Genomic DNA, 26792 nt, shown 5'->3' with positions numbered 1-26792 from the left:
CCCTGCCCGTCCAGAACCACTGAATCTGTCCATTCCACTCAGACTTGTGGGGGGTTTGGGTTCTGGGTAGGGTTTGGACTGCACTTCAGTTGCAGCGTTTTTGGTCTTCAGAACGCGGATCTGGCGCAAGATGAAAGGCAGGTTGTCAGGTGTGATCTGGTCTTCAGGGAAAGAGATGAGATGCTGCAAGTCCTCTTTTTCAAGTCCAAAGTGCAGAAGGATGTTAGAAGCCGATTCCTCAGTGTGCTTAGGACGACCGGAGTCGGCAGCCGGAGGTTTTTCTGGCTCTTGATAGGAATAATCACCTAAACCCGGAATGGATTGCATATCACGTTGTCTTTCCCCGGAGGCACTAAACCTACCGTCACCACCGCTTGGAAAGCTCGATGAAGCAGACGATGAATAGAATTTCGAGGAATCGTCCTCGGTTGTCCTTTTGTAGTTTGGCAACCAGTCCGAGGAGCTACCGCCCCTTTCAACATCATAGTATCGGTGTGGTTGAGAGGCCGACGACATCGGATAGGAGGTCGCCCCGGCGGTGGAAGAAGGAAACGTGTCTCTTTGGGTGCTGGTAAAGGGAGAGCCCTGGCCGACAGGCTGATGCCTCACCTCCTCCCTGGCTCTGCTAATATGCATGTCGACAGACCTCTCTATGTCTTTGTCCGTTATGGCTCTACTCTGTTGGGGCGCGTAGTTCATCGGCAGATCCAGCAGTGATGGGATTGTTCCCCCAGAGTTGGCCGGAGGTGCAGAGGAAACTCCAGCAACGTTGAAGCTGGAGGCGGGACCAAAGTGTTGAGAAGTCCTCCGAGGATCCCGATCTGCCTGAACTCTGGAGAGTCCAGACTGTTGCTGGGTGGAACTTTGGTTCCCAGGGACGTAGGGGTTGTACAGGGGATGGGACATGGTGTTAGCGATCTTCAGAAGATTCAGGAGATGGATGGCCGCAGCGGTCGGGGACGCGGGCGTCGTGGGTACGTACGGAGAAGAAGTGCTGGAAGAAGAGCTCCCCGCGAGCCCTCCTAGTAGGGGGCTCGATAGGGGCCCGGGAGCAGGAGATGGGGCACAACTCTTCAAAAGCAATGAAAAGCTGAAAAGTAAAAAAACAAAAACAACAACAAAGAAAGAAAGAGGTTATTTAACAGGACGAGGCGTCAGCTTCTCCGAAGGGTGAAACCCATCGTCTGGCAGGTCTCGTCTTGATTTTCCCACCGCGGTGCCTTCGGGCAGGTGTTCATTCCTTCAATATCACTTCCTGGACTTCACTTGCAAAAACACAACACAGGTGGCAAAACCATAAAAGGACAAATAAGAGAGAGAAAACAGGGAACAATGAAAACAGAGACAAACTCATGTTTTTCTGTGACCAGTGGATGGACGAGTAAAGTGCAAAATTTACCATCAATTTCCATTTCAGAAAATCACGATAAATAAGTTTGCATAATGCTGGTGGTGAAAGGGAGTCGAACTAAACAGACCCTCCAGGATATCGCAACCACGCAATCGCAATTATTAACGCAAATTATGGATAAGTGAAGTTAGACACACTCGAGGCCGGTTGGTCTGGGTGTGTGCAGCTGATGTAAATATGCCTCAAGACAGCCGGTTGTTGGTGGAGCTCCAGAGATGTACAACGAGACGGGGATTGAAAAAAAATGGTCTTCTTACGGATATCAAGACTTCAAATAAAACACCAGAAAAGTTCAAAGTAGGGCACCTTTAATATCAACAGTACTTAAATCAACTTCATCACAACAGTCGGATACTTTATATGGATATAATTGGAAATTAGAGGACTTCTACACGGACCGATAGCGTGCTGACCTCAACGTGGTTCGCGCTGTCACAATCATGACAATTAAGTTAACGATAAATTGTCATACAATGAGTAACTTATTTGTCTTCCGTTCATTTTTACGCCACTATTATAGTAAACGCCTGAATAATATCGTAGTAATAGACAAACACCTTATGAAGAAGAGACATTTATTGGTTGTGGCCGTCGGCCTTGTAACTATCCGCGACGTTAGTTGAACAGATAAAAAGTAATACATTTTTTTTTTTTAAAAGGTTAAACAGTTAACAAACACGTGAACAGTTGGTGGCGCTAAATCTCCACTGGCGTCCCAGCACCAGAGGAAGTTGGACGAGATGACGTCATTCACCGGCCGAAACCTCGAACATGGGAAAAACCGGTTGAAAATTAAGACAATTGTTGGTTTCATCCAGCTGCTTTTTTTTTTGTAAAATATGAAATGGAGGCGATTCTGATAATTATGGAGGGCGATGACAACGATGCTCAAATAATTGCAAATCAGTGAATTATGAAGTGACAGCTCGCTTCCAGATGAAGTGTTTGTTGTTGGCAGCCAGAGGGTTTCACAGCAATGAAACACAAACCCAGCAAAGCTTTACGGAAATACAACACATTTAACAAAATAAATAAATAAATAAACAAAAGGGAACAAAATCTGTAAAAAAAAAAAAAATTTAAATCTTTAAAATAATCACGAATTGGCTTCTGATAATTAGAAAATGAGTGTAACGTCACGACCTAACACCTCTTATAATATATTATATGTATATATGATGTGTAAATGTTAGGAAATGTGCTTGACGCATATAACACCCCTGAGAGACGTTTTTTCTTCGTTTAACAAAAGGACACAAGCGGGAAAACACCAACCAGCGAGCCGAGGACTGGACCGTGTTTACGGCCGTGCTAGCCGTCGGCGGGCCCCGTTTCTAAACTGACGGTAAAGGACGGTTGTAGGTCGACAAGCACCGAGAACAGCGACTGGAAATAAAAGTCCGCAGCTCCGTGTTGTTGTTGTTGTTGTTGTTGTTGTTTTAACAGCAACGTTTAGAGTTACGTACCGTTCGTTGCTCGCGTGTTGCTTCGACTCAAACTCGGGTTTCTCTTCTTCGCCGTGTCGCGTTAGCTTCTTCAGCTTGCGACCGGAGCCTCGTGAAGCGCGCGTCACCTGACTTGGAACTGCGCGGCTTCCGGTTTTGGACGGCGAGCCTTCAAAGTAAAAGCACGAAGGTTGCGAGAATGAACGAGCCCTCTGCCGTGTTCAAATGAGTTGACCGATTGCAGTGGTAAAAGAGGGGGAAGTAGTTATCCTTTTTTTTTTTTTTTTTTTTTTTAAGGGGGAATATTAGTCTCTTTGGAGCTCTCAAGTGAACGTAACAGTAAAATCTACCATTTTTCTCTGAAATGCTTTTGAGTTGGAAGTTTTAAGAGGCATAAAATAGGATTACTCAACAAAAGTACAATTATCTAAAAAGTGTACTTGAGTACAATACTTTAATTAATGTGATTAGCTCCTATCCACCACCATTGATAGGTGTTTGATGAACTGATGTTTCTTCAACAGGTTTAGTTCACAGCCCTCATGTCTCCTCCACACACACCTCCCAAATACCTCTGCTGCCCCCCCCCCCCGTCTATCTATCTATCTATCTATCTATCTATCTATCTATCTATCTATCTATCTATTATCTATCTATCTATCTATCTATCTATCTATCTATCTATCTATCTATCTATTATCTATCTATCTATTATCTATCTATCTATCTATCTATCTATCTATCTATCTATCTATCTATTATCTATCTATCTATCTATTATCTATCTATCTATCTATCTATCTATCTATCTATTATCTATCTATCTATCTATCTATCTATCTATCTATCTATCTATTTATCTATCTATCTATCTATCTATCTATCTATCTATCTATCTATCATCTATCTATCTATTATCTATCTATCTATCTATTTATCTATCTATCTATCTATCTATCATCTATCTATCTATTATCTATCTATCTATCTATCTATCTATCTATCTATCTATCTATCTATCTATCTATCTATCTATCTATCTATGAAGTTAAAGCTTTTTAAGGTTAGGAACAAAGACTATGTTTGGAAAGTGCTCTGCGCCTCCCGTCTGTAGGTTTGTATTAACCAGACATATTCTTCTCCAGTTCTATGAAAATGAATGTAATGTACAAGATATATAACCTTCTATAAAGTGTTCAGCTGTGGCCAGCTTTTTTTTCTTTTACCATTAATATGAATCTTCCATTTCAGGACCTTCATTCATTCACTTTTAATGGAAAAAATTAAGCTTCACAACATGACAATTTTTAAACTGATAAAAACCTTTTTATTCAAATTAATTAATCAGAAAACATCAAACACTAAGGTTTTAAAAACAAATTCTACAAAAACAAAAAGCCAAAACAAATAATTTAACATTTTGGACCCATGTTTAAAGTCGAGGCAGCGAAGTCCCGACGGGAACAAAAACCGAGGAACAAAACTGACCTTTTTCTATGCATGAATTAATGATAATGTAAAATGTCAATATACGTCGGGTACTTTTCATGTTAAAGAAACCAAAACAGTCCTGATTTCCAGGTGAAATTTATTATACAATAATGATAGTGAAGAAAAAGCTGTTTTCCGCCTGTGTAGTCAGGACTCACTGTAGAATGAATGTTTTGTGTAAATTTTTCTGAGAAACAAAATCCCAAAACAACACGAAACAAACATTATCGCAGTGAGAAAAAAAAAACTCACTCATTCCTTGCAAACTTGCTAATGCAACTTGTGTTGCATATACTGGCATTAGCATGGCTAATAAAGCTTTGTTTACAGCTAATCTGAGCCTTTGAAATTCTGTGCGATCTCAAACTTTACATCTCATGTTCCTGGTTTTTCCCAAGACACAAGTGATGCAATATAACAGCACAACAGTAGGCAGAGAAGGCACCGACGCTACAGAACGGGAGGGAGTTTAATCGGAACAAAAAAAGTTCATATTTATCATAGAGGATGTATTATTTACATTAAAAAAAAGGTGCCAGACAGCAATAGTGGTGTATTTTCTAAGCCACTGTGACCATGATGGCTTATTGTCAAGTTAACAACTCTGCATTGGTTCAACACGTAGACATTTCATTCATCCAGCTTTAACTTTTCCACATTTTAAATTAAAAAAAACAATAATCAGAAGTTAAAGTCGCGATGAATCCGAAACAGATTCTTCTGAATTTTGCGTCGACGTTCTTGAAGGTTTCTGTTGAAGCTTCTGGTAATGTTTCTGAAAGAGGAAGGAGGTAGAAAACAAACAATGTGAGGAAAAGCAGGTGTTTGTGTGTGTTTAATGTTGTGTAGGTGTTTGTGTTTAATGTTGTGTAGGTGTGTATTTAATGTTGTGTAGGTGTGTGTTTAATGTTGTGTAGGTGTTTGTGTTTAATGTTGTGTAGGTGTGTGTTTAATGTTGTGTAGGTGTTTGTGTTTAATGTTGTGTAGGTGTTTGTGTGTGTTTAATGTTGTGTAGGTGTTTGTGTTTAATGTTGTGTGTTTGTGTGTGTTTAATGTTGTGTAGGTGTTTGTGTTTAATGTTGTGTAGGTGTTTGTGTGTGTTTAATGTTGTGTAGGTGTTTGTGTGTGTTTAATGTTGTGTAGGTGTTTGTATTTAATGTTGTGTAGGTGTTTGTGTTTAATGTTGTGTAGGTGTTTGTATTTAATGTTGTGTAGGTGTTTGTATTTAATGTTGTGTAGGTGTTTGTGTTTAATGTTGTGTAGGTGTTTGTATTTAATGTTGTGTAGGTGTTTGTATTTAATGTTGTGTAGGTGTTTGTGTTTAATGTTGTGTAGGTGTTTGTGTTTAATGTTGTGTAGGTGTTTGTGTTTAATGTTGTGTAGGTGTTTGTGTACCTGCAGGTTGTCATAGTGTCTCTGGCTGCTGCAGTGGAGGTCCTTAGCGGTGCTCTCGTTCAGGTAGAAAACCGAGCACAGATTACAGAAATATCCCGATTTGGGCACCACGAACTCCCGACCTGAAGAGAAGCAGCGACAGCAATATGAGGGAAGTCATAAAACATTTAATAATAAAGTTTTTGTTTGTATGATGTGTCTGAGTCTCTCACCGAGGGGGCTGTTGGGGACGAACGGCGGCAGTTTGAAATCGGCAGAGACACAAGGAGACTGAGACCGAGATCGCTTCGCTTCAGGTCCAACAAGCTCCGCCCCCCGTTTACAGACGACTGCAGAAGACAGAAGGATTCAATAAATTATTTAGTCCTCAACTATTCAAATAACTGATTCACTAATTTACAAGCAAATATGACAAATGTTCTCGTGTTGAAGCTTTGCAAATGTCTCAATTTGCTGCTTTTGTCATTTCTGTAATGATGAATATTTTTAATAAAGCAGCCACCTTTTATTGTTTCCAGGCAGTTTATTGACAGATTGATCAATCATCTGTGGAAAATTAATTTGCAATCATCTGTAATGAAAATCATTTTAAAAAGATGGGTGAATTTGAACATGTTTCAGGCAACTTGAAAGACCACCTCGTGGTTGTATGCCAACAAGTTCAACTTAAGTTTACATCCATGTCTGTGCAGGCTTCTATGTGGGGAAGACTTTGAAGGACTTTAACACAAGTTTATATTTCAGACCATTAAAATCTAATCAGCCCATCTTTGACTGAAAGTGAAGGTTTGCGCTGTTCCTGTGATGTTGTGTTTACGAGTATCGGACGAAGGGTTAAAAATGAAGGAAAACCCGAAAACATGATACCTCTCTCCTCCTCTCCTTCCTCCACACATCCTTCCAGTGTCTGGTTCTCGGGACACTCGGGCTGCTGCTGCTGCCCGGAAGAGTCCACACGGAGGTCGGCCTGGTTCTCTGCTTCGACCTCGGTCCTGTGGAGGTCCGGCTGCTCGTCACTCGGCGCTGCCGACGGGTCTTTGTCCAATGAAGAGGAGGAATCGAGTGAAACAGGAGCTTCCTTTTCTTTTTCTGCCTCATCGGCCGAGCTCACTTTTTTCCCTCTCGTGGATTTTCTCACTGCAGCAGAGGACAATGAATTAAAATGATTAAATTAAGTTTCACGTCTTGGAGCCTTGGCGTGATTGTTGTTTCAGATCCAGCTGTGTTTGTGTTTACCGGGTGTCTGTCTGGTTCTCTTGGCTGCTTGGCCTCTCGTCCTGGTCGGCAGCACTTCCTCTTTCTCCTCATCTTCAACCTCTCCCACCTCATCTACCGTCACAAAGTTCTCACACTCTGAAACAAGGAATCAAAGAAAGCTTCAGACTCGCATCCAAACTAAAACCTTCCCCGGGTCCGTAAGGATGCAGCTACCAAAAGGGAATTTGATTTCATAACAAAGCTGCCAAATCTGAAGTAAATTCCTTCGTTAACGCCTTCACGAAAATAAAGGACGGACATAAAGACACAGTGACCTTTGACGGCCAAAACCTGAGGGAACGCTTGTGCCAAATTTGAGAAAAATTACCTAAAGATGTTCTTTAGATTCTGCTTTCAAAAGAGGAATGGAAGTGAGGTCACGATGACCTTTGACCAATGAATGATGACATTATCTTGTGCCCATAATGCAAATGTACCTGCAAACGGATCGCGTACTTCATAAAGACAGAATAACACAGACCTGGGTCGTCATCGTGTTTGCGTTTAGCAGATCTCGGGGTTTTCCCAGCTTCACCTTCGTCCGCCTCGTTGTTGCTCGTTTCTTCGACAGTCGCCGAAGTCTAAAAACAGACACGAGAACTTCCCACGTTAACGCTTCTGTTATCTGGACAAAAGAAAACAGGTGTTCTCCAACTCACCCGTGTGTTTAAGGAGTCCACTGATTGGCTGTCCGGGTTGAGTGGGCGGGCCTCTAGCACCTTTTGCTCAGCCTTTCCCTCCTCCTCCTCCTTCTCCTCCTCTTCCTCAACAATCTCGTCCAGAGTGACGAGCGCCTGCAGCTCTCCGTCCCACTCTCGACCCTCCGAACCTCGTTCCTCTCCGGACTCATCTTCTCCCACCTCATCCAGAGTCACCAGCTCCTGGATGTCCACCTCCCGCCCCCTGTCCTTCGTCCTCCTTGCCCCTCCTCCACTATTGCCGCCGCTGCTCCGACTCCTTCGCTCCCTGTCCTCCCTCTCCCTGGTCCTCCTCTCCTCTCTGTCCTTGTTCTTCCGATCTTCCCTCTCCTTAGCGAGCTGCTTCTCCTTAGCGGCAGTTTGCCTCTTCTTCAGTTCTTCCTCCTCGCCCGTGTCATCGGGATAATCCTCCTCCTCCTCGCTCACTTCATCCAGGGCGACCAGAGTGTTAATGGGGGGAGCCGTGCCATCTTTCTCGGGGGATGTTTGTTCCTTCTTCTCTTCTGGTGTCGCGGTGTCACTTTGGGACGAAGTTTCTGATTTGTCCTCTATTTTAAAATCTGGTTTCGCCGTCCTGTCCTTTCCTGCCGCCGACCCTTCAGCCGCAGGAGGATCATCAATAATTTCTACATCAGCTTTCCGATATTGACTTTCATCCTTGAGGTGTTTGGACGGTCCCGGAGTGTCTTCTTTTCCAACCGCCATCTCGTCTTTTGTCGTTTTTTCTTCCTTCGTCTCGCTTCGTTCGCTCTTCACTGTTTCGGACACGTCTGTATTCGTGAGCTCTTCTTCAACCTGATCGTCTTCCAGAGAATCTATGATCTCATACCCTCTTCCTCCTCCTCATTTTTGGATGCAACTATGCCTTTCTTCGTTTTGGAAATTGTTGTCTTCCTGGTGCTCTTGGACCGGTCTGTGGGAGGCTGGTCGTCAACCGTCTCGTCCTCAACAGAGTCCAGAATCTGATACATTGCTTCTTCAACACACAGTTTACCGGACATGTCCTCCTTCTTCGATGCGCCGGGTTGTTTTTTAGTTTTAACGTCTTTCCTCGGTCTTCCTCTCCTTGGTTTTTGCCCGGCTGCGGGCCGAAGATCTCTCACAACTTCATCATCCACAGAATCTAATATTTCGTAGGTAGCTTCTTTGTCAATTAAGTCTCTTAATGAGTCGACCTTCTTTGTTGGTGTGCCGTCTTTTGGAGATTTTTTCTCTGCGGTCTTTGGAGTTTTCTCCTGGTTTAGTTCGGGGTGCCTCCTTGTCGGGGTTTCGTCTTTCTTCATTTTCTCATTCGAAGCATCTTTCTTGGTCGTTCTTTCCCGTCTTCCTCTGGTAGATCTCGTGGTGACGGTCGGTTCGTCTGTGGCGACCTCGTCCTCGACGGAGTCTAAAATCTCATATGTAGCCTCCTCTTCGTCACCCGGTTTTTCAGACACTTCTGTGAGATTCAGAGTCCTTTTATCCTCTTTGTTTCCTCGGACAGTTCTTCTTCGACTAGACCTTTCTGTGGCGGCAGCATCTTGAACCGGTTCGTCTTCGACAGAATCCACTAGCTCATAAACCGTCTCCTTTGCGCCCTCTTCAGTCTTTCGGTCTTTTCCCGTAGTGTTGCCCTTTGTTCTTGTCTCATATTTTTTAACTGTCCTGTCCTGTTTCTTTGGTGATTTCTCGCTCTCTTCATCCTTCGATGATCTGGTCCTCGGGCCGCTCCTTCTAGTTTGTCTGTCATTTCTCTTATCTGCCATATCACCTTTCTTGGTTGCGGTTGCCTTGTGGTCAGCTTCTGACTCCATCTCTGTGGTCGTTGGCTGATCTTCCAGAGAATCAATCACCTGGTAAGCGTCGTCCTCTTCTTCTATGTTGGCTTTAGATGTCCGGTCACTGGGGTTTTCATGTTTCTGGTTGCCATCTTCTGTTCCAGTCTCATCCTCAATTGAATCCAATATCTCAAAGGCTTCTTGTCCAGGAGTGTCTTGGTTGTCGGGGACCTCAAGAGGTTGGTTTGTATAGTTTCGGATTTGGCCACCATCTTGAGAGGATTTGCAGGATTGTTCCGAAAGCAATTCTTTTTGCTTTCCCTTCCTTCCATCAACTGCCTTTGGAGTTTGCTTGCTACTCGTATCCAAAGGTCGGTTTTTATCAGCTGCATCTTCAACTGCAGATTTATCGACTACTTGCAGCTGCTTTACTGCAGAAGCTTCGTCTTCAACCAGATGACCGTCCTCTTGAACTGTAGCTGCTTGGTCTTGTGTAACACCGTCTCGCACTTGGAAAGAAGCGTCCATTTCACTGGACTCCTGTTTGTCTTCATCGTCAACACTGTCCAAGACCTGCGAGCCTCCTTCATTCAAACTCTGGCCTCTCTCAGGTTCAAGTCTTTCAGTGTTGTCATCTTGGTTCCCATCATTCATCTTTTCCTTCATTTGATCATTGAGTGAATCAAGGATTGGATCATTTTCATTGTCCTGTGTGTGTTTAGCAATATCTTCCTTTTCCTTTCCTTTGTTTTTCTTCATCTCCTTGAGTGTCTGGTCCTTAAGATCAATCTCCAGACTCTGTGCAGGTGGATTCATTTCTGATAATGTTTCTGTTTTTGTCTCTGACTCAACAGTTTTTGCAGCAATGCGCTCTGCTGACACCTTGTGGTCAGACTTTGTCACTGCACTCTCTGCGGGCTTTGCTTCTCTCTGCGAGTGCTGAGTCTCCACTGATGTCTGGACGGCTTCGGCCGATGCCACCTTTGACGAGCGGGTCCTACAACCTGAGGATGAAGTATGCGATGCTCTGACAGGAGACTTGGTCTTGGTCGGATGTGTTTTTTGTCCGGGGGAGGAAGAAGTTTCAACAGACAGAGGAGAGGAGGCGGCAGAGGTCTTACTGACTCCAGCAGAGGATGAGGGTTTGGTTTGGGAGTCGGTGGGTTCAGATGAGTCTTTATGCTGTGACACAGAGGTCGAGCTGCTTTTCACGGAGGCCCTAGTGGACTTAGATGGGCAAGAGGAGGAGGATGAAGAAGAAGGAAGAGGCTGAACTCTTGGAGTCTTTCGACGACCTTGTTGAGATCCGTTTGCCAGCAGATTCTCTTTTTCCACTGGAGGACTGCTGAGATGAAGATGAGCTTTGGTGTACCACGTCTTCAGTGTCATCGCAAATTTCATCAACAGTGACAAAGTCCTCCAAGTTGAAATTGCTAAAATCTTGTTGACCCTGTACGGAGAGCAAAGAACAATCTCTGAAGCAGAATAACTACAGTTGTTTATGGGAGGCAAATTCTACAAAATATCACCGTCAGCGGCTGGAAGTCTGATTTCATAAGTGTAGAAAAATGTTTGAAGTGAGGATTGGGAGGATTAGGAGGGAAAACCCCACACATTTACCTTTCTCTTTTCTTTATCCTGTACATTTCTGGAGGTTGTGTTGCTTTTGCTGAGGTTCTAAAAAAACAAATATAAAAAAATAGAGAATCAGCTTTTATGGATTATTACTATTCCATATCAGTATCATTCATTTGTAAAATGTGCCGTAGCAAGAATGTTATTTTTAATTTTTTTTGCAGCGATTCAGCTGCTGAAGGAGATTGAAGGCAGACCTCACCTCTTTGCTCTGAGTCCTGCCTCCCCGTGTGAGCCTGTGCTGGTGAACCGCTTCTGCAATGCTTTTCAAAATGTCCTCGTTGATGTGAGGAAGCTCCGCGGCCTTTTCCTCCAACTTGACCTGACCAGCAGCTGACAGAGCAGAGCTGGAGGCAGCAGGGTCGGTGTTTCCATCAGCGGCGGTGACTGAAGTTGTCGGTGAGTCATCTTTCACTACTTCTGCTTCCTTTACATCCACACTTTGTTTAGGAGCCGTGGTGGAGTCCGCGGCGATATCAGCTCCCGGTGTCGTTGCTGTGTCACTTGGTCCGGCTGTTGAGGATTCAGAAATGTTGGATCCAGCAGAAGGTGCTGGTTCAGCAGGAGCTCCGGTTTGCAAAGCAGGTAGAGCCTCATTTTCAGGAGGTTCAGAGGAAGGCTGCACTTCACATGCAAGTTGTATTGTTGGCTCACTGTCTTGTAGACGCCGTTTCAGACTCTTCAAACTGAAATTAAAAGCAGAAACACATTGTTAGTTCCCAGTTAAAACTAGATTGTTCTCATAAAATGGTTCTCTGCATTCAAGCGTGACCTCGTGGGTCGCAGCACTCATCACGCTGATTAGAGACGTGAATTTGCAAACATAGTTTCACTCTGAATTTGAGAGAGAACAAAGAGAGACACTCACGTTTCAATACGTTGAACTTTACTCCTGCAGAGTAGAAAAAAGAAGTTGGACAGATAAATAATAAAAACAGAGGAAGCTCACTTTCATAAAAACTAAGTGGGGAACTACTTTTGCGAGAAACTATCTCATCATTTATCTCTAATTTTGGAAACTCGTACCAAGCTTCGTTCGTAGATACAAAGTTGGGTGAGCCAGTGTTCTCCACCAGTTGTGTTACACCACTGGATTCACTCATCTCAATGCATATCTGAGGTAGAAAGACAGACATGGAAGAAAAAAAAAAAAAATGAAGACAGTGACAAAAGAAATGCAACAAACCAGAAGAATCCTGATTTCTTGAGTTATTTTCAATAGCGAACCAAATTACATGACAAACCCTTTTAATAGCATGCAGAATGAATTCTAACACCTCTGTCAGGACCGTGCTGCTCGACATATCTCAGCAGACTGGTGGGAATAATTAAGTCTAAAATCAGTTATCAATTACAGGATTTTGTTTAATGTCACATTTTTGTATATTACATTATATCTGTTGGATATAATAATAACAATTAATAGTAATGTAATAAAATAAATTGACGTGACCGGGACCACGTTTAGTGTCAGATAACTGATAGCTGGTTGAAGCAAAGAAAATATTATGAACTATTTTTTTCTATGACATAATTTTTTTGATAAATAGCAGAATTTAGAAAACCCGCAGAATTTCTGACGAGTCCGTTCACTGCACACTTAAATGTGAAAAATGTAACGTGTTCGTATCGTCGTACCCTGTTGGCGAGCGGCAGGAAGCTGACAAAGGGAGCGATGGACGCCACCACCTTCAAGACCAGCATGACGAGGTTCACGGACGCCTCGGAGATCTCCACGCACAGCAGCCGCTCCTCCAGAGACTCTCGCTCGGAAACATGCTGAGAAATAATCAACGGTTGGTGTTTGTGATCAGGGAATCCAAAAGAAATCTGCTTTTTACTTGACAACAGGTATAAAAAGGTGGTTAATAACTCACAGCGTTGCTCCATTTCATCAGAGACCTGTACATGACGTCCTGCAGAAACATTACAACACATGGACTTTCAGTTTTTTTAAAGTACAAATACGATGATATTCTGACGATATTTCCACGGTTTCTATACCTCACTGGATCCAGGATGCATGTCCTCTAAGACCAAGTGGACTTTAAGCGTGCAGCCTCTGATAGAAACAGGATTTCTGATGTGATCTTGGACAAAATCGCAGCACACGTCCCAGCTGCTGAAATACACAAAGGCCTGGAGGAAAGAGAGGAAACATCAAGGAAAAGTGTCACGACGGTTGAATTCAAGTCAAAAAAAACGTACTTAATACAATTGAGTCTTTGCCTCCTTACCCTCCTCTGCAGTGTCAGGACCGTCACGTTGTAGTACAGAGACTGAAGAGTCTGGTTGGGGAAATAACGCCACACCAGCTTAGCCACGTCCTCGTGTTTGTAGTTTCCGTCTGGCAAACCGGTCAGCATGACCGTGTTGAACGCAGAAGCTCGATGGCGGGCTTTCTGATTGGACGCAAGGGTCAACGTCAAAAGTTAAAGACTGGACTTTAGGAAGTATGGCATTCAGTATTTGGATCTGGTGATTTGGATCCACTCCACAATGGAATAGGTTCTTCTCTAAACCGTGCTACACTCTTCCACCAAGTTTTTATAAAAATTGGGCCGATAGTTTTTCTGTAATTCTGCTGACAAACAACAACACAACCTCTTGGGGGGAGTTAAGAAATTAAAACTGAAATGAAAATTGGGCTCACCTCAATGTCCTCTGTTCCCCTGACCGTCAGATAATCTAGGAGTCCAACAAACAGTCAATTAATCACAGTCACTTATTGTCAACATGTTATTTTTTGGCAGTTAAACTCAGTTTCCAGATTTGACTCCTACCGGGGATGTTGAACCAAGGAGACATGGTGGAGAACATGAAGGGGGCGGTTGTCATGGGGACCCAAAATGGTGAATCGCTGCCCTCTGGAAGGCCTGATTTGATTGTCGGAAGAGCCGCGCCAGCAACGATCTCCTCACCGTCCAGCAGAGCGTTTCCTGCCAGTCGAGCTGCACAGACAAATAAAAAAGCAGCGTTTCGTTTAAAAATGTTTTTAAGAGTTAAAAACGGTGTAATTTATTTGTTTATGGCCATTTGTGATATTGTCCCCGTAATTATTACCATTATTTCATGGAGAGCAGCTGGTGTGCCGGGGTGTTATAGAAAGGGGTTTGTGCCAAGTTATAACTATTTCCATTATCTTGAATATTCTATGATACTTTCCATTATTTCTCCAAAGTGAAAATGAAGTGTACTTAATCTCCTGTCATACCTTTCCTTCCCTTTAACAAATACTTACCCAGTGATGCACTGGAGCTTTTTGGTAGTCTGAGCCTGTAGACGGTGTGAACGCGGGCCTTTTTCAGAAAACTGTACCAAACTCCGAGCTGATCAGCATCATGAGCGGACTCGAATTCAATAAACACCTGCAACACACACACACACACACGACAGATAAGACTATCGGCAGATCCACTCACACACATGTACTCGTGTGTGTGTGTGTGTGTGTGTGTGTGTGTGTGTGTGTGTGTGTGTGTGTGTGTGTGTGTGTGTGTGTGTGTGTGTGTGTGTGTGTGTGTGTTTCTACCTGGTTGAGGAGCGGCAGGTAGTTTTTTACACCTTCGATCTTTTCCAAAGTTTCGCGTAGATTCTTGAACTCGCTCGGTGGGAGGTCGGTAATGAGGATCATCCTCTCAAACTTTTCCTTCAACTCCTGCATTGAGAACAGAAACGTGACATAAAAATTGACCAATGACGTGTCAAATACGAAGAGCTTCCCTGGAGGCGTTCAGGGAACCTCGTGTTCACGAGACAGACGGACCCAAAACAGGAAATGAGATTTCGCACGATAGTCGCATGTAGCTACTAATCAATTTTGCAGATTATAACAACTATTTAGAATATAAGAAATTCATGCCCCATCCCCATTACGTAAACGAGACAATTCCTTGGGTTTTCATCACTTTTTGGGAGGAAGAAAATATTGTTTGAGTGAGGTGTTACGGGTGCCTCAAAGTCTCCTCAAAGTTCAGGATGTTTTGACTTTGATGTGAATCCTTACATTCAAATTAACATGTTGCATTCTGCACAAGCTTACCGGCGTCAATGAACAGTCACGTTTCACGACATCAAAATGGAGTTTGGACCCGTTGAGAATAAACTCTCTTGTCCTCGTCGCGTGCATGATGAATCTCACCTTCTTGGAAGTCGGCATGAGGGCAAATGCCTGAAAGGTTAAACAAGAAAACACACGTTTATTACTCGACTAACAGCTGCGCATCAGGTATTTTATGATCTCATGAAAGACTCAGGTGGGATTTCACAACTTACCTTTAAAAAAAAAAAAAATTCAAAAATGCTCATAAATCTATTAACCGGCATTAACAAACCAACCCAAGGCAGATTTAAACACCCGGTACCTACCATGCGCATCTGAGGAATGACATAGAGGTTGGAGTCCATGATACGAAATCCAAATGGGGCAAGGATATTGGCAAGGTCGTTCTCCGTGTAGGAGCCGTCGCAATACTCTGGCAGGTTGGTTATAAACAACAGCCTGTCTTTCATCTGGAAAAAACAAACCAGGGGAGTAATGGTTAGGTCAACATCATTTTAGAGGGTTGGATAAATGAAACAAAGTGCTTGCTGATTTGTTTTTGCGTGTTAGGTGTATCAAAAGCACTAGAAACATATTCAAACCCACGAGACTACACTACATATTACATGGATCTGGACAGACGGACGTGAACTGTAACTCCACTGGTTGAGTCATACAATCACGAGGCCGTAATTCTAGTTGAGCAAAGACACCTTTAAGAAAAGCAGACTCGTATCTAACATGCAGTATTTATTATTACAAGTGGTTTGAAATCACATACTTTTAATGACAGGACGGTTTCCAACTGGAAGCACACTGTGAATGAAAGAAAAAAAAAAAGAAAAGGAAAGAAGAGTGAAAGACGGGGAAATAGTAAACATGATCGCTCGCAGAAATTTATGATCTACATGCACATTTTTCTCACCGATTTGTTCGTCACGTTGGCACTTTTCTATACACTTCCAAATACAGAGGTCGATATCGGGAGTTAAAACTTTGGGAATGAACGGCAGCTGTGGGCCCGCCGGCGCTGCCGCGGCGATGCGTTTAGGAGCGGAGGCTCCAGCCGAGGCTGCTGCCACCGCCGGTTCAGCAGCAGCGCCGGCTTGCAAAGGAGATTGTGCTCCGCTGCCGGAGGGTTCAGAGGGAGGAGGCGGCACTTCACATTCAAGGTGTATGTGGATCTCACTCGAGTCTTGTAGACGCCGCTTCATGCTCTTCAAACTAAAAAGCAAAAACAACTTTGTTTAGTTGCCAGGAAATCTGCTGAAAGTATGACGGTATAAAGTGGTCTTTCCAAACATCTGTTTCCAACTGTGATGACCTGATAAAAGTTTGGTGGTCAAAGGTCACATCTGTTTCTCACTGCGAACACCATATCTCAGGAAGACCTTTGTGGTATCTCTTCAAATGTGGCACAAACATTGACTTGGTGTCAAGGATCAACTGATTAGAATTTGGGGGTCAAAGGTCAAGATCACTGTTGAGTTAAATATCTATATGGGTTTGGACAGATATGCCTGTAAACTACAACTTGTGTGGTTACTGGAGTCATACAACCACTAGGCACTAATTCTAGAATATTTTCACTCTGTTTTCAACCATTTTATCAATTACTCAATAAAAAAAGGTAATATAATATTAAACTCATATTTTCCCAGTCTTTTCTGTCAAATGTGGTTTTCATCTCATCACACCAATCACCATCATGAATTTTCTAACATGTTTTCTTTTTTTCTTTCTTTTTACTTCCGTAACCTGAAAAGGAAAAATTACAAAAAGAGATACTCACGGCTCGAATTTTTGAACTTTAATCCTGCAGAGGAGAGAAAATGAGTTTAGCTGCGAAAACTACGGTTTGAAGTAACGACAGAAAGGAGGGAAAAACACACATTCGTAAAGACTGAGTTGGGAAACACTCATGTGAGTAATGATCGAACACGCACCAACTTGGGTTTGCGGATACTAATTGCTGTGAGGCAGCGTTCTCCACCAGCTCTGCTACACCGCTGGGTTCGGCCATCTCAACGCAGATCTGAGGCAGAAAGACAGTCGTGGTTTGAGCATCTCCAATGTGCAGATTATTTTTCTTGTCAGGTGTTCGTATCGTCGTACCCTGTTGGCGAGCGGCAGGAAGCTGACAAAGGGAGCGATGGACGCCACCACCTTCACGACAAGCATGACGAGGTTCACGGACGCCTCGGAGATCTCCACGCACAGCAGCCGCTCCTCCAGAGACTCTCGCTCGGAAACATGCTGAGAAATAATCAACGGTTGGTGTTTGTGATCAGGGAATCCAAAAGAAATCTGCTTTTTACTTGACAACAGGTATAAAAAGGTGGTTAATAACTCACAGCGTTGCTCCATTTCATCAGAGACCTGTACATGACGTCCTGCAGAAACATTACAACACATGGACTTTCAGTTTTTTTAAAGTACAAATACGATGATATTCTGACGATATTTCCACGGTTTCTATACCTCACTGGATCCAGGATGCATGTCCTCCAAGACCAAGTGGACTTTAAGCGTGCAGCCTCTGATAGAAACAGGATTTCTGATGTGATCTCGGACAAAATCGCAGCACACGTCCCAGCTGCTGAAATACACAAAGGCCTGGAGGAAGGAGAGGAAACATCAAGGAAAAGTGTCACGACGGTTGAATTCAAGTAAAAAAAAACGTACTTAATACAATTGAGTCTTTGCCTCCTTACCCTCCTCTGCAGTGTCAGGACCGTCACGTTGTAGTACAGAGACTGAAGAGTCTGGTTTGGGAAATAACGCCACACCAGCTTAGCCACGTCCTCGTGTTTGTAGTTTCCGTCTGGCAAACCGGTCAGCATGACCGTGTTGAACGCAGAAGCTCGATGGCGGGCTTTCTGATTGGACGCAAGGGTCAACGTCAAAAGGTTATTCAAGGAGAAGAGGAAACACCTGAATGCTGTCGTAGACCGTGTTTCTCAATAATTCAACTGTAAAGCACGTTTTGATATCAGAGTACATTGAAGTTTCACAACAGGAGATAAAAAAGAAACTAATTCTAGGAGCAATCAAGAAATATATTAAAAACAAAATGAAAATTGGGCTCACCTCAATGTCCTCTACTCCATTGACTGTTTCATAACCTAGCAGTCAAATGAACACAGTCAATTAATCACAGTCACTTATTGTCAACATGTTGTTTTTTGGCAGTTAAACTCAGTTTCCAGATTTGACTCCTACCGGGGATGTTGAACCAAGGAGACTTGGTGGGGAACATGAAGGGGGCGGTTGTCATGGGGACCCAAAATGGTGAAGAGCTGCCCTCTGGAAGGCCACATGTTGATATGGGAACAGTCGCCCCAGCAACAATATCCTCGCTGTGCAGCAGAACGTTTTCTGGCAGCAGTGGTACTGCAAAGACAAAAAAAAAAGAAAAAGGGACAAAGAAACTTCGTTGTTCTCGGACCCTAGAGACTCCCATTCAACGAGTCTCATGAAAATTCTCGTTTAATAAAACTTCTCCAGCAGTTATCTCGGTGTTATTAGCTAAAGTCGTTTCTTTCTTATTAGTTTTAAAATAATCCCGTCATTAATTAGAAAATAAGCGTCTGCTTTTGGGGGGCGTGTCTGTTTGATTGACAGGCCTGTGGTTCGAGGGCGAAACAAACACATTCTTACATGATACCCTGTAGTTTCGTGGTATTTCCAGCCTGTAGACTTTGTGGGCGGCGGCCCGTTTCAGGAGGCTGTAATAAACTCCGAGCCGGTCGGCATCAGGAGCAGTATGAAATTCAACAAACACCTGGAACACACAAAAAAAGGCAGGTAAGACTAACAGGAAGTCTTTGTTAAATTCACTTACACACGTGTACCTGTAGGTGTGTGTGTGTGTTTATACCTTGTTGAGGAGAGGCAGGTAGTTTCTCACACCACCGATTTTTTTCAAAGCTTCCCTGAGATGCCTGGCCTCGCATGGCGGGATGTTCTTGATGAAGATGGTTCTCAACCCGTTATCGTTCATCTGCTGCTTGGAGAACAAAGAGTGAATATTTGAACCGACCGGAGACATTCGCTCACCGTCCCACATTACAGCCGAGTGCGTTCAGTTCATTATCACGTCAAACATTACAATTTGTAAAGAAGAAAAAAAACAGCTAAAGATGTCTCCTCACAATTCAGGGTGTTTTGACTGTGATGTGCATCTGAATGCTCAAAGTTCATATTAAAAGACCAAGTGGAAAATACAGGTGGGATACATTTCCTCAATAAAATGAAAAGCACTTTAGTCTGGAGTGACGCGGTAATAAGTGTGTATGTGTGTGTGTGTGTGTGTGTGTGTGTGTGTGTGTGCGCGCGCGTGCGTGCGTTACTTACACAATTCATCAGTGTCATCAGAGATTTATAAAACCCCAACTGAAACAAAAACATCAGAATCAGAGCAGGCGGTGTTAAAGACACGACGCTCAACAGACGTCGAGACGCCTCCGATTTCCCGACTGACAAGAGAGACTCCTTTAAATAAAACAAGCACACTGAATACAAACGTGTCTCGACAGTAACGTGCAGAATTTCGCCCGTGCTTACTTACCGGTGTCATTTTGATTTCTTTCTGCGTGACTCGCAAAGAGAGTTTAGACCCGTTGAAAGTAATGTCCTTTTTTAACGCCGATATTTTGAGAATGTTTTGCAGCTTCTCCACAGTCGGCATGAGGGCAAAAGCCTGAAAGGAAAACCGGATTGAGTGTGCAACTCAACGACTCCATATTTCATAACTTAACCTTAGAAAGCAACAAGTAAGAAACCCACAAACGTGGCATCAACAAGCCAAGTAGTAGGTTTACAACCTGGTAACCTACCATGCGCATCTGAGGAATAACATAGAGGTTGTCCTCCATATATGTGAATCCATGTGGGACGAGCAGGTTGGCGATGTCCCGCTCGGTGTAGCTGCCGTGCCAGTACTCCGGCAGGTTGGTCATCATCAACACCCTCTTCTTGCGCGAAATAAGCTGGACAAAAGAAAAGAAAAAGAAAACAGGAAAGTAAAGGTTTAGGTGAGTTTTTACTCTTTGTTCATTGTATGCCATTATTAACAGAACTAGAAAGAAAAGGCTGACGTGTTCACGGTGCAGTTTGTACAACAAGTGGATTGAGAAGACTCACTTTCGACAACGGGGTTGACAACTTGTTGAGACACTCTGTGGAGGAGAAAAACAATTACAGGAAAGTAGGAAACATGATCACGTGCAGAAATGTCTGATTTCTTACTGATTCTTTTGGGAAATAGGTGTTTTTCTATCATCTCCCCTGCAGTCAGGGAGGAACCGTCCAGCTCTTCGCTCGCCTTCAGCTTGGTTTTGATGGATGAGGCCACGTAAGTCACCACGGCTTTTGGTGATGAATCCTTCTGTGTCTTTACGGCCATCACGGCATCTTCAAAGGAGGGAATTTAAGTCAGAGAAATAGCAGCCAAGTGATTTTAAACGTCAATAATTAATATTTAGTGATAATTTAGATAGTTAAGGTTTTAATAGATTTATTTGAGTTTGTACATCATGAGATTTGCCAGTGATTCATGCGCAAACGAAAGAAAAGAAAACACAGAATACTGCTGGGCATTTTCCTTCCTCAGAATGAGCTCCAACACACCTTTTTGCTTTGTTTTGTCCTCCACCCCTCCGACTGTCTGCTTCACCTCCAACACAGCTGCACCTGAGCTTCCTGCAGCCTGCTGTTGCTTTTGCAAACTGTCCATCTCGGTGTCCGGTCCCGGTCCAGTGGACTCCAGGTCCGGCACCGTGCTTTGCTGGAATTGCGATGAAGCTTTGACTGAGATTTCAGGAGTTTGGACGGCAGCCGGTGGTCCCTGAAGTGGATCGGTAGGAGGTTCAGATGGAGACGTGTCTGATGGGGTCCTGACTGAACTTGTAGGCGGATGACTCTCACTGGACTTGGCTGGTTGGGCCTCAGGATCTGTCAGTTTTTCCCCTCTGCCCTCACCGTAACTTTCAGCTTCCATGGGCTCTGCCAGTTCTGGTTCCCCAAGCTCCATGGGATCAGCGCCTTTCACCTGGTTTTTGGTTTCAGAAGCTGTTGTACTTGTGGTTTCGACAACATGGGCTGTGTCTTCGGGCACAACGGCCAAACCTTGAACCTTTGTTTCCAATTTTTCAGACGTGACAGTCTGCACGTCGGGCTGATTTACGGAGGCCAAAGATTTGGACGGTACAGTTATGGCCTTTGTTGCAGTTTCTTCCAACTTTTCTTCTGTCACAGCTCCCGCAGCAGCAGAAATCTTCGCTTGCGTTTTGGATTCCTGCGTAGTTGAAGTTGTTTTTGCTTCAGAAGCCAAAACCTTGACCTCCGTGACAAATTCTTTGCCTTTGGTTGGTTCAGCAACGCTCATGTTTGACGATTTAGCAATCTTGGCCGTCTCCTTAGGTGCCACCGCAGACACTTTAGCGCTGTTCTCACATGTTTTAGATGTAGCTTTTTGTTTGGAGTCACTGGCGTTAGGCTTCTTTCCAGGACCTTTGGGCTTTCCTGATCCCGAGAGCTTTGAAGCTTCTTTTTTTGCCGCACCCAGTTTCACGTCTCCTTTTGCAGCCACATTGCCCGTTTTTACCGTTTTGATTATCTGGTTGTTTGAGACATTTTTTGCTTTGGAAACGAAGACTTTCGCTTTTGTGACAAGTTTGCCTGTTGTGTTTTTTTTTGATCCAGAGGGTAAAGATGAAGGCGGTTTAAGTAGAGGAACCTTTCCAGCGGTCGTGGATTTGGTGGTGGTTTGAGGTGTAGCAACACTGGACATGGCAGATGTTCTGTAAAGAAGAGTTACATGGGGTCAGATGGGAGAAAAGTGGAGGTGTTGTTACTGAATATATCAACTGAAAATCTCAAAACAGATGAGAACATCTTTTTTCCCCCATTGAGGACACAAAACAGACAGAATTGGAAATTGAATACTAATATGTTGTCAAAAACAAGATGAAATCACCACCACTGTTAAGAAGAGTTAAAATAAGTGAAGCATATCTTACTCCTGTGGGGGCTTCTTTTGTTCCTTTGCGGAAGTTGGAAGAGGCTTCTTCTGCAAACAAGACTTATTTTAGATTGATCTTGATTGTGTGACCACACACACAAATAGTTTTTATGTTATGAATATTTCCGAGGGACAAACACAGAAAGACAAAAAAGGTGTATTACCATTTCTCTGACAATGGTGACTGGTATTCCCTTTATGCTGATGCTCTTTTTGCTCTTCAGTTTCTGAGCATCTTCCACTCTCTCGAAACACACCATTGCCTACATGTGCACACATCAAACACACAAAGCTTTGGATTAATATGACCATTAACTCACTACATTCACTACATTTTTTTTTTGTTGGAATGAAAAGTTGTTGTATTTATGCACTTTTTAAATTACATTTCTAAAGTTTCAATTTAATTTGAACAATTAAAAGCCACACTGGATCCGTTATTGTCTTCTGTTATCAGATAACCTCATCTGACGAGGAAAAAATACTTTATGCATAAAACATGCGTTTCCATGTTTCTGCAAATTCTCACTTGCTGTCCAAAGTTTAAAAAAAAAAAAAATGTTGGTTGACTATTTTGGATGCACTTCACAATAATGCCTGGTTGTGTCTTTACAATTCTGTCTTGTTCTGTTGTTTTAGACAAGCTCGTAAATTCCGAATCATTATGAATATTTATTCTGTGAATATGTTCTCTTGTGTTGGTTTTAATCCAAAAACTAGAACCATTGATCAATCAAAGGAAATTTAATCATCAACAACGTATCAAGCATTTTCCTTTTAACGGAGCAGTGTGTGTACATCAGATACACACTCTTTCTTATATATACCTCTAGTTTAGACCTGAACAATACGACTGACTTGGTTTTTCCAAAGTGCTCCACAGCAGAAACCACGTCATTGTGAGAGAGAGGATTAGAAATCCCTTGTAGCTTCACCATGGTTGGAGGAGAAGATTTACCAAACTGAGGGAAAAAAGAGAGCGAAAAAAACACAAAGTTACGACTGAAACTAGCTGTTTTTATAACTGTTTAGGAGAACACGTGTGTTGAATCTGGCTTTCATGACATCAACAATAACTCCTTCCAGGACAACATGATATATATATATATATTTTTTTTTTTTTTTAATTTTTTTAATTTTTTTTTTATGTCTGATCAAAATCAATTCTGAGATAGAGCCAAAATAAAGGAGGAAAAAAATAAACTATTCACAATATATAAACTGTCTGTTACCAAATTTCCCTGATAAATGAACAAACACACCAACCTTGGGCTTTATGGAATAACTTGCTTCGCTCCTCTGAAAGCTGGTCTTCACTTGAAAAGATTTATTGGCCAACCTCTTCCTAGCCGCGAAGGATGACGAAGAGGCAGCGGAGGATGATGAAGAATTCATTTTGGCAAACTCGGCCAGTAAGGCAGGAGCCAGAGTTTTCACCACGGCTTCCAGGTCAGACTGTTTTGATAGAGACTGGACAGCTAGAGAGACAGAGACACCAAAGAGAGTCAATTCTCTAAAAGTTTCTACTTGGAGCTGTAAAATGTGATCAGTTATAGAACTACAGAGAGAAATTAATAGTAAATTATGATAATAAATCACACTATATTTACTATTTGTAAATAGGTTGTACAAATTTTTCCACTGGTCAGACCTGGTGTTTCCATCAGTTTCTTGGCCAGTTGCTCGGCACTGTTCACCCTCTTTTGTTGAGGAGTTGACGTCTCGGTGGACGAGCGTCTCTCGTGGCTCGTCCTCGGTGAGGACCAGCTCTCGTTGCTCCTCCTCGGCGACGATCGTTGCTCGCGGCTCCTCCACGGTGAGGGCCGTTTCTCATCCCTCCTCCTCAGTGGCGATCGTCTCTCGTGGCTCCTCGAACGTGATCGATGACGGGGGGAAGAAGAGGCGATCATATTGGGGGGACTGAGACTGAGACCGAGACCTAATGGAAATATGTACCAACAAAATGACTTAATTAATTCAATGATCATTTTTACAAACGGTAAAATAATATTTAACAGCAATATTTTGGATCTACAAGAGAGCATTGATGGGAATGTGTGTTATTTCTGCAGGAACATACTTTGTCATTTCATAATCTATTGGTGAGTGTATCTCATAGGTTTGGTTGGTATTTCTCATTTATGTACGTGTGACATACCTGCGACTGTATCTGGAGCTGAGCGGTGATCTTGATGGGCTTCTCCGTTTGTCCCTTTTACAAGCTGACCGGTGGTGGCGACTGGGGCTGTCAGTGTTGGAAGAGGACCGGCTACTCCGTTTGACCCTGCAATCCTCCGAGCTGTAGTCGTGGCAGGGGCTGTGAGAGCGAGAACGGCTCTCATGCCTGGTCTTTTGTTGACGATGCTGGGAAGTCTGGGTGGAAGTTGAGGGCGAGGGCTTGGCATTGTTACCTGAAGCTCTAAAAAAATGAACAATAAAAGCCCAGATGAATAATAGTAACAGAAAGCTTGCAAAGACCAGGAGGGCACCGGTTCAAAGCTGCTGTCGTTTATCTCAAGATGAGGAAATTTACCTTGACAATGGTACAACCTCACCATCCCACTCTGGGTACCTGGGGAAAAAAAATGCAACCGCATAAATTAAAACAGCAACAAAAGCCGAGGAGTTCTGCATTTAGGTCGAAGCAATTGTACGGTTTCAGCAGACTATAACAACAGAGGAAGGTACCTCAAGGAACCAATTCACAAAGAATTCATCAACCATAAAAGAAGTTCCACTGGCATCCCAACAAATGGAAGTTCAAGCTACATGGCTCATTGCTCATGTTCATGCTCTACTTCTGCAGATTGTTGAGTTGCTTTACATCAGGAACAGACAATCTAAAGGCAGAAGTTCAAGCACTAGAAATTCTTGTTCTGTCCGGGAGTCCCCAGGGGTGCCGCCCAGAAGATAGGAATTATCAACCAATGAGTCTCAGCATCAAAATCTTTGAAAGACTGACCGTGTGCGGAGGAGTTTGCAGTTCTCAAGGTGAAGGCTGGTATTCTGGTGGGCGATCCAATCCTGGTAGGCGGAGCAACATACAAACATTTAAATCGGCCTCATTGGCATCACGAATTTAAATCAACTTCAATGGCTCATCTGCCATTTTTGTGATTGTTTCGCAACAGGTTTTTAATCAAACTTCTCGGCAACTTTAAAAGTTCATTAGATATTGAAAAGGTATTTCCCCTGACAAGTTAGAAGCGCGGTCACATTAAGCTCAAACTGAGCTTGTATGATGGACTATAAGCAAAACAAGCTTATAAGCAAAACAAGCTTATAAGCGTGTAATAAGCAAATTCCTTTAGTCACATTCAAATTACAGTTGACAGCATGAGCTTAAGGGTAAAGAGTCTTGATCATGAAATATAACAAATACAGCAGTCACACTGTTGGGAACAACAACAACAACAAATGAATAAATAAAAAGGTCTTCTTGGGCTCTGGATTCTGCCATTATTGGCTCGTCTGTCTTGCGTGGCACCAAAAGTTTCCTGAAGATGGTGAAGGTCATCTCGGCAGAGGGGAGGTTTGGAACAAGACAAAAAGACAGAACCTGAAACAATCGCAAAAGGAGTGGGAGGTGGGAAGAGGTGGGAATTGGGGAAAACGGGAGGCTGGTGGTTCTTCTCCGAGGAGCCAAAGGAAGGAAAAACAGCAAAGGGAGACGGCCAAAAACCAACTAATAAAGAATAATATCCCACCCTGCTGCTTGCGTGGTGCATAAAGTATGATGGTGGCTCGTATTTGTACGAGCAAATTACATTAACACATGAAAAATGGGAGTTCGGCAGATTCTTCCTCGTCACAACCGTTGATTCAACTTTCAACAATCGACTCAAAAGTTGGATTCTCATTTTATATCATGTCATAAATATGTATAATAAATATTACCCTTGGAGCTTTTTTTAAATGAAAAACCCTTTAGTGCTTTCAAATTACAAAAAAAAAAAAAAAAATCATTGAGAAATTTATGACATTTAATTAAAGATCTCAGTGAGAGATCCGAGTGCCATCTTCCACTCACCTTGATATGAGAACACACTTTGTTACATAGTGAACAGGTGTGCGGAAACACTCTCGGTGTCGTTGCAGCGTAGTCGTGCATCATGGACGGCACCGGCACATTCTTGGAGACCGGCACCGTGTTCGGCCGCTGCATTTCAAGGAAGTTCATCAGGCCGGGATATGATGTAAGTGGAGCTCGAGGAAGAACGATGGGGCGAGGACCACCGGGGAGAAACATTGGATGGAGACCGGGACGTGAGGCTGCGATGTTGGCCATGTAGGGAAGTGGATGAACTGGTTTTGCGGCAGACAACATTTGCAGCAAAGCTTGTTCCAACTGTGGTACTGGCTGCTTCTGCATCGCATGCGTCGTCTGTTGCTGCTGCTTCGGCATGTTTTGCTGCATCTGTTGCTGCTGCGTCTGCTGCTGCATCATTTGCTGCTGCGTCTGCATCATTTGCTGCGTCTGCCGCTGCGCCTGTTGCTGCTGCATCATTTGCTGCGTCTGCCGCTGCGCCTGTTGCTGCGTCTGTTGCTGCTGCATCATTTGCTGCGTCTGCGCCTGTTGCTGTGTCTGTTGCTGCTGCATCATTTGCTGCGTCTGTTGCTGCATCATTTGCTCTGCT

At 43.3% G+C, this 26792-nt stretch overlaps 2 protein-coding genes across 2 annotated transcripts in view; both read right to left on the bottom strand.

The window, feature by feature from the left end:
* Nucleotides 1–6: 6 nt before the first annotated feature.
* Nucleotides 7–2926, bottom strand: LOC138632456 (uncharacterized; the record flags this gene model as incomplete). Its single annotated transcript, XM_069718030.1, has 2 exons — nt 2878–2926; nt 7–1090 (listed from the first exon to the last, which is right to left on the bottom strand). A coding segment is annotated over exon 2 (900 nt), but the record flags the coding sequence as incomplete, so codon positions are not given.
* Nucleotides 2927–4160: 1234 nt separating this feature from the next.
* The window catches only part of LOC138632452 (uncharacterized), a 37350-nt gene continuing 14718 nt past the window's right edge, over nt 4161–26792 (bottom strand). The window contains 51 exon segments of the mRNA XM_069718026.1: nt 4161–5122; nt 5743–5864; nt 5955–6071; nt 6610–6879; nt 6979–7095; nt 7481–7580; nt 7659–8530; nt 8533–10715; nt 10717–10904; nt 11075–11131; nt 11292–11775; nt 11958–11981; nt 12116–12204; nt 12728–12868; nt 12967–13005; nt 13094–13228; nt 13327–13491; nt 13743–13777; nt 13873–14040; nt 14331–14457; nt 14622–14747; nt 15132–15260; nt 15458–15601; nt 15913–15947; nt 16057–16355; nt 16924–16947; nt 17078–17166; nt 17247–17387; nt 17486–17524; nt 17613–17747; nt 17846–18010; nt 18222–18256; nt 18354–18524; nt 18792–18915; nt 19012–19137; nt 19488–19526; nt 19702–19833; nt 19970–20122; nt 20277–20311; nt 20382–20546; nt 20763–21934; nt 22154–22203; nt 22320–22418; nt 22983–23117; nt 23422–23633; nt 23807–24059; nt 24061–24094; nt 24314–24574; nt 24689–24727; nt 25118–25179; nt 26186–26790. Coding sequence (XP_069574127.1) covers nt 5036–5122; nt 5743–5864; nt 5955–6071; nt 6610–6879; nt 6979–7095; nt 7481–7580; nt 7659–8530; nt 8533–10715; nt 10717–10904; nt 11075–11131; nt 11292–11775; nt 11958–11981; nt 12116–12204; nt 12728–12868; nt 12967–13005; nt 13094–13228; nt 13327–13491; nt 13743–13777; nt 13873–14040; nt 14331–14457; nt 14622–14747; nt 15132–15260; nt 15458–15601; nt 15913–15947; nt 16057–16355; nt 16924–16947; nt 17078–17166; nt 17247–17387; nt 17486–17524; nt 17613–17747; nt 17846–18010; nt 18222–18256; nt 18354–18524; nt 18792–18915; nt 19012–19137; nt 19488–19526; nt 19702–19833; nt 19970–20122; nt 20277–20311; nt 20382–20546; nt 20763–21934; nt 22154–22203; nt 22320–22418; nt 22983–23117; nt 23422–23633; nt 23807–24059; nt 24061–24094; nt 24314–24574; nt 24689–24727; nt 25118–25179; nt 26186–26790 — 10748 coding nt within the window. The 3' untranslated portion in view covers nt 4161–5035.

The sequence above is a fragment of the Brachyistius frenatus genome, unplaced genomic scaffold (genome assembly GCF_029030835.1).
Source record: "Brachyistius frenatus isolate BFR_SWC_R1_liver_20210118 unplaced genomic scaffold, ASM2903083v1 Contig_184, whole genome shotgun sequence".
NCBI classification, from domain to species: Eukaryota; Metazoa; Chordata; class Actinopteri; family Embiotocidae; genus Brachyistius; species Brachyistius frenatus.
The sequence above is the reverse complement of the archived record's forward strand: the minus strand, read 5'-3'. Positions and strand labels throughout refer to the sequence as shown.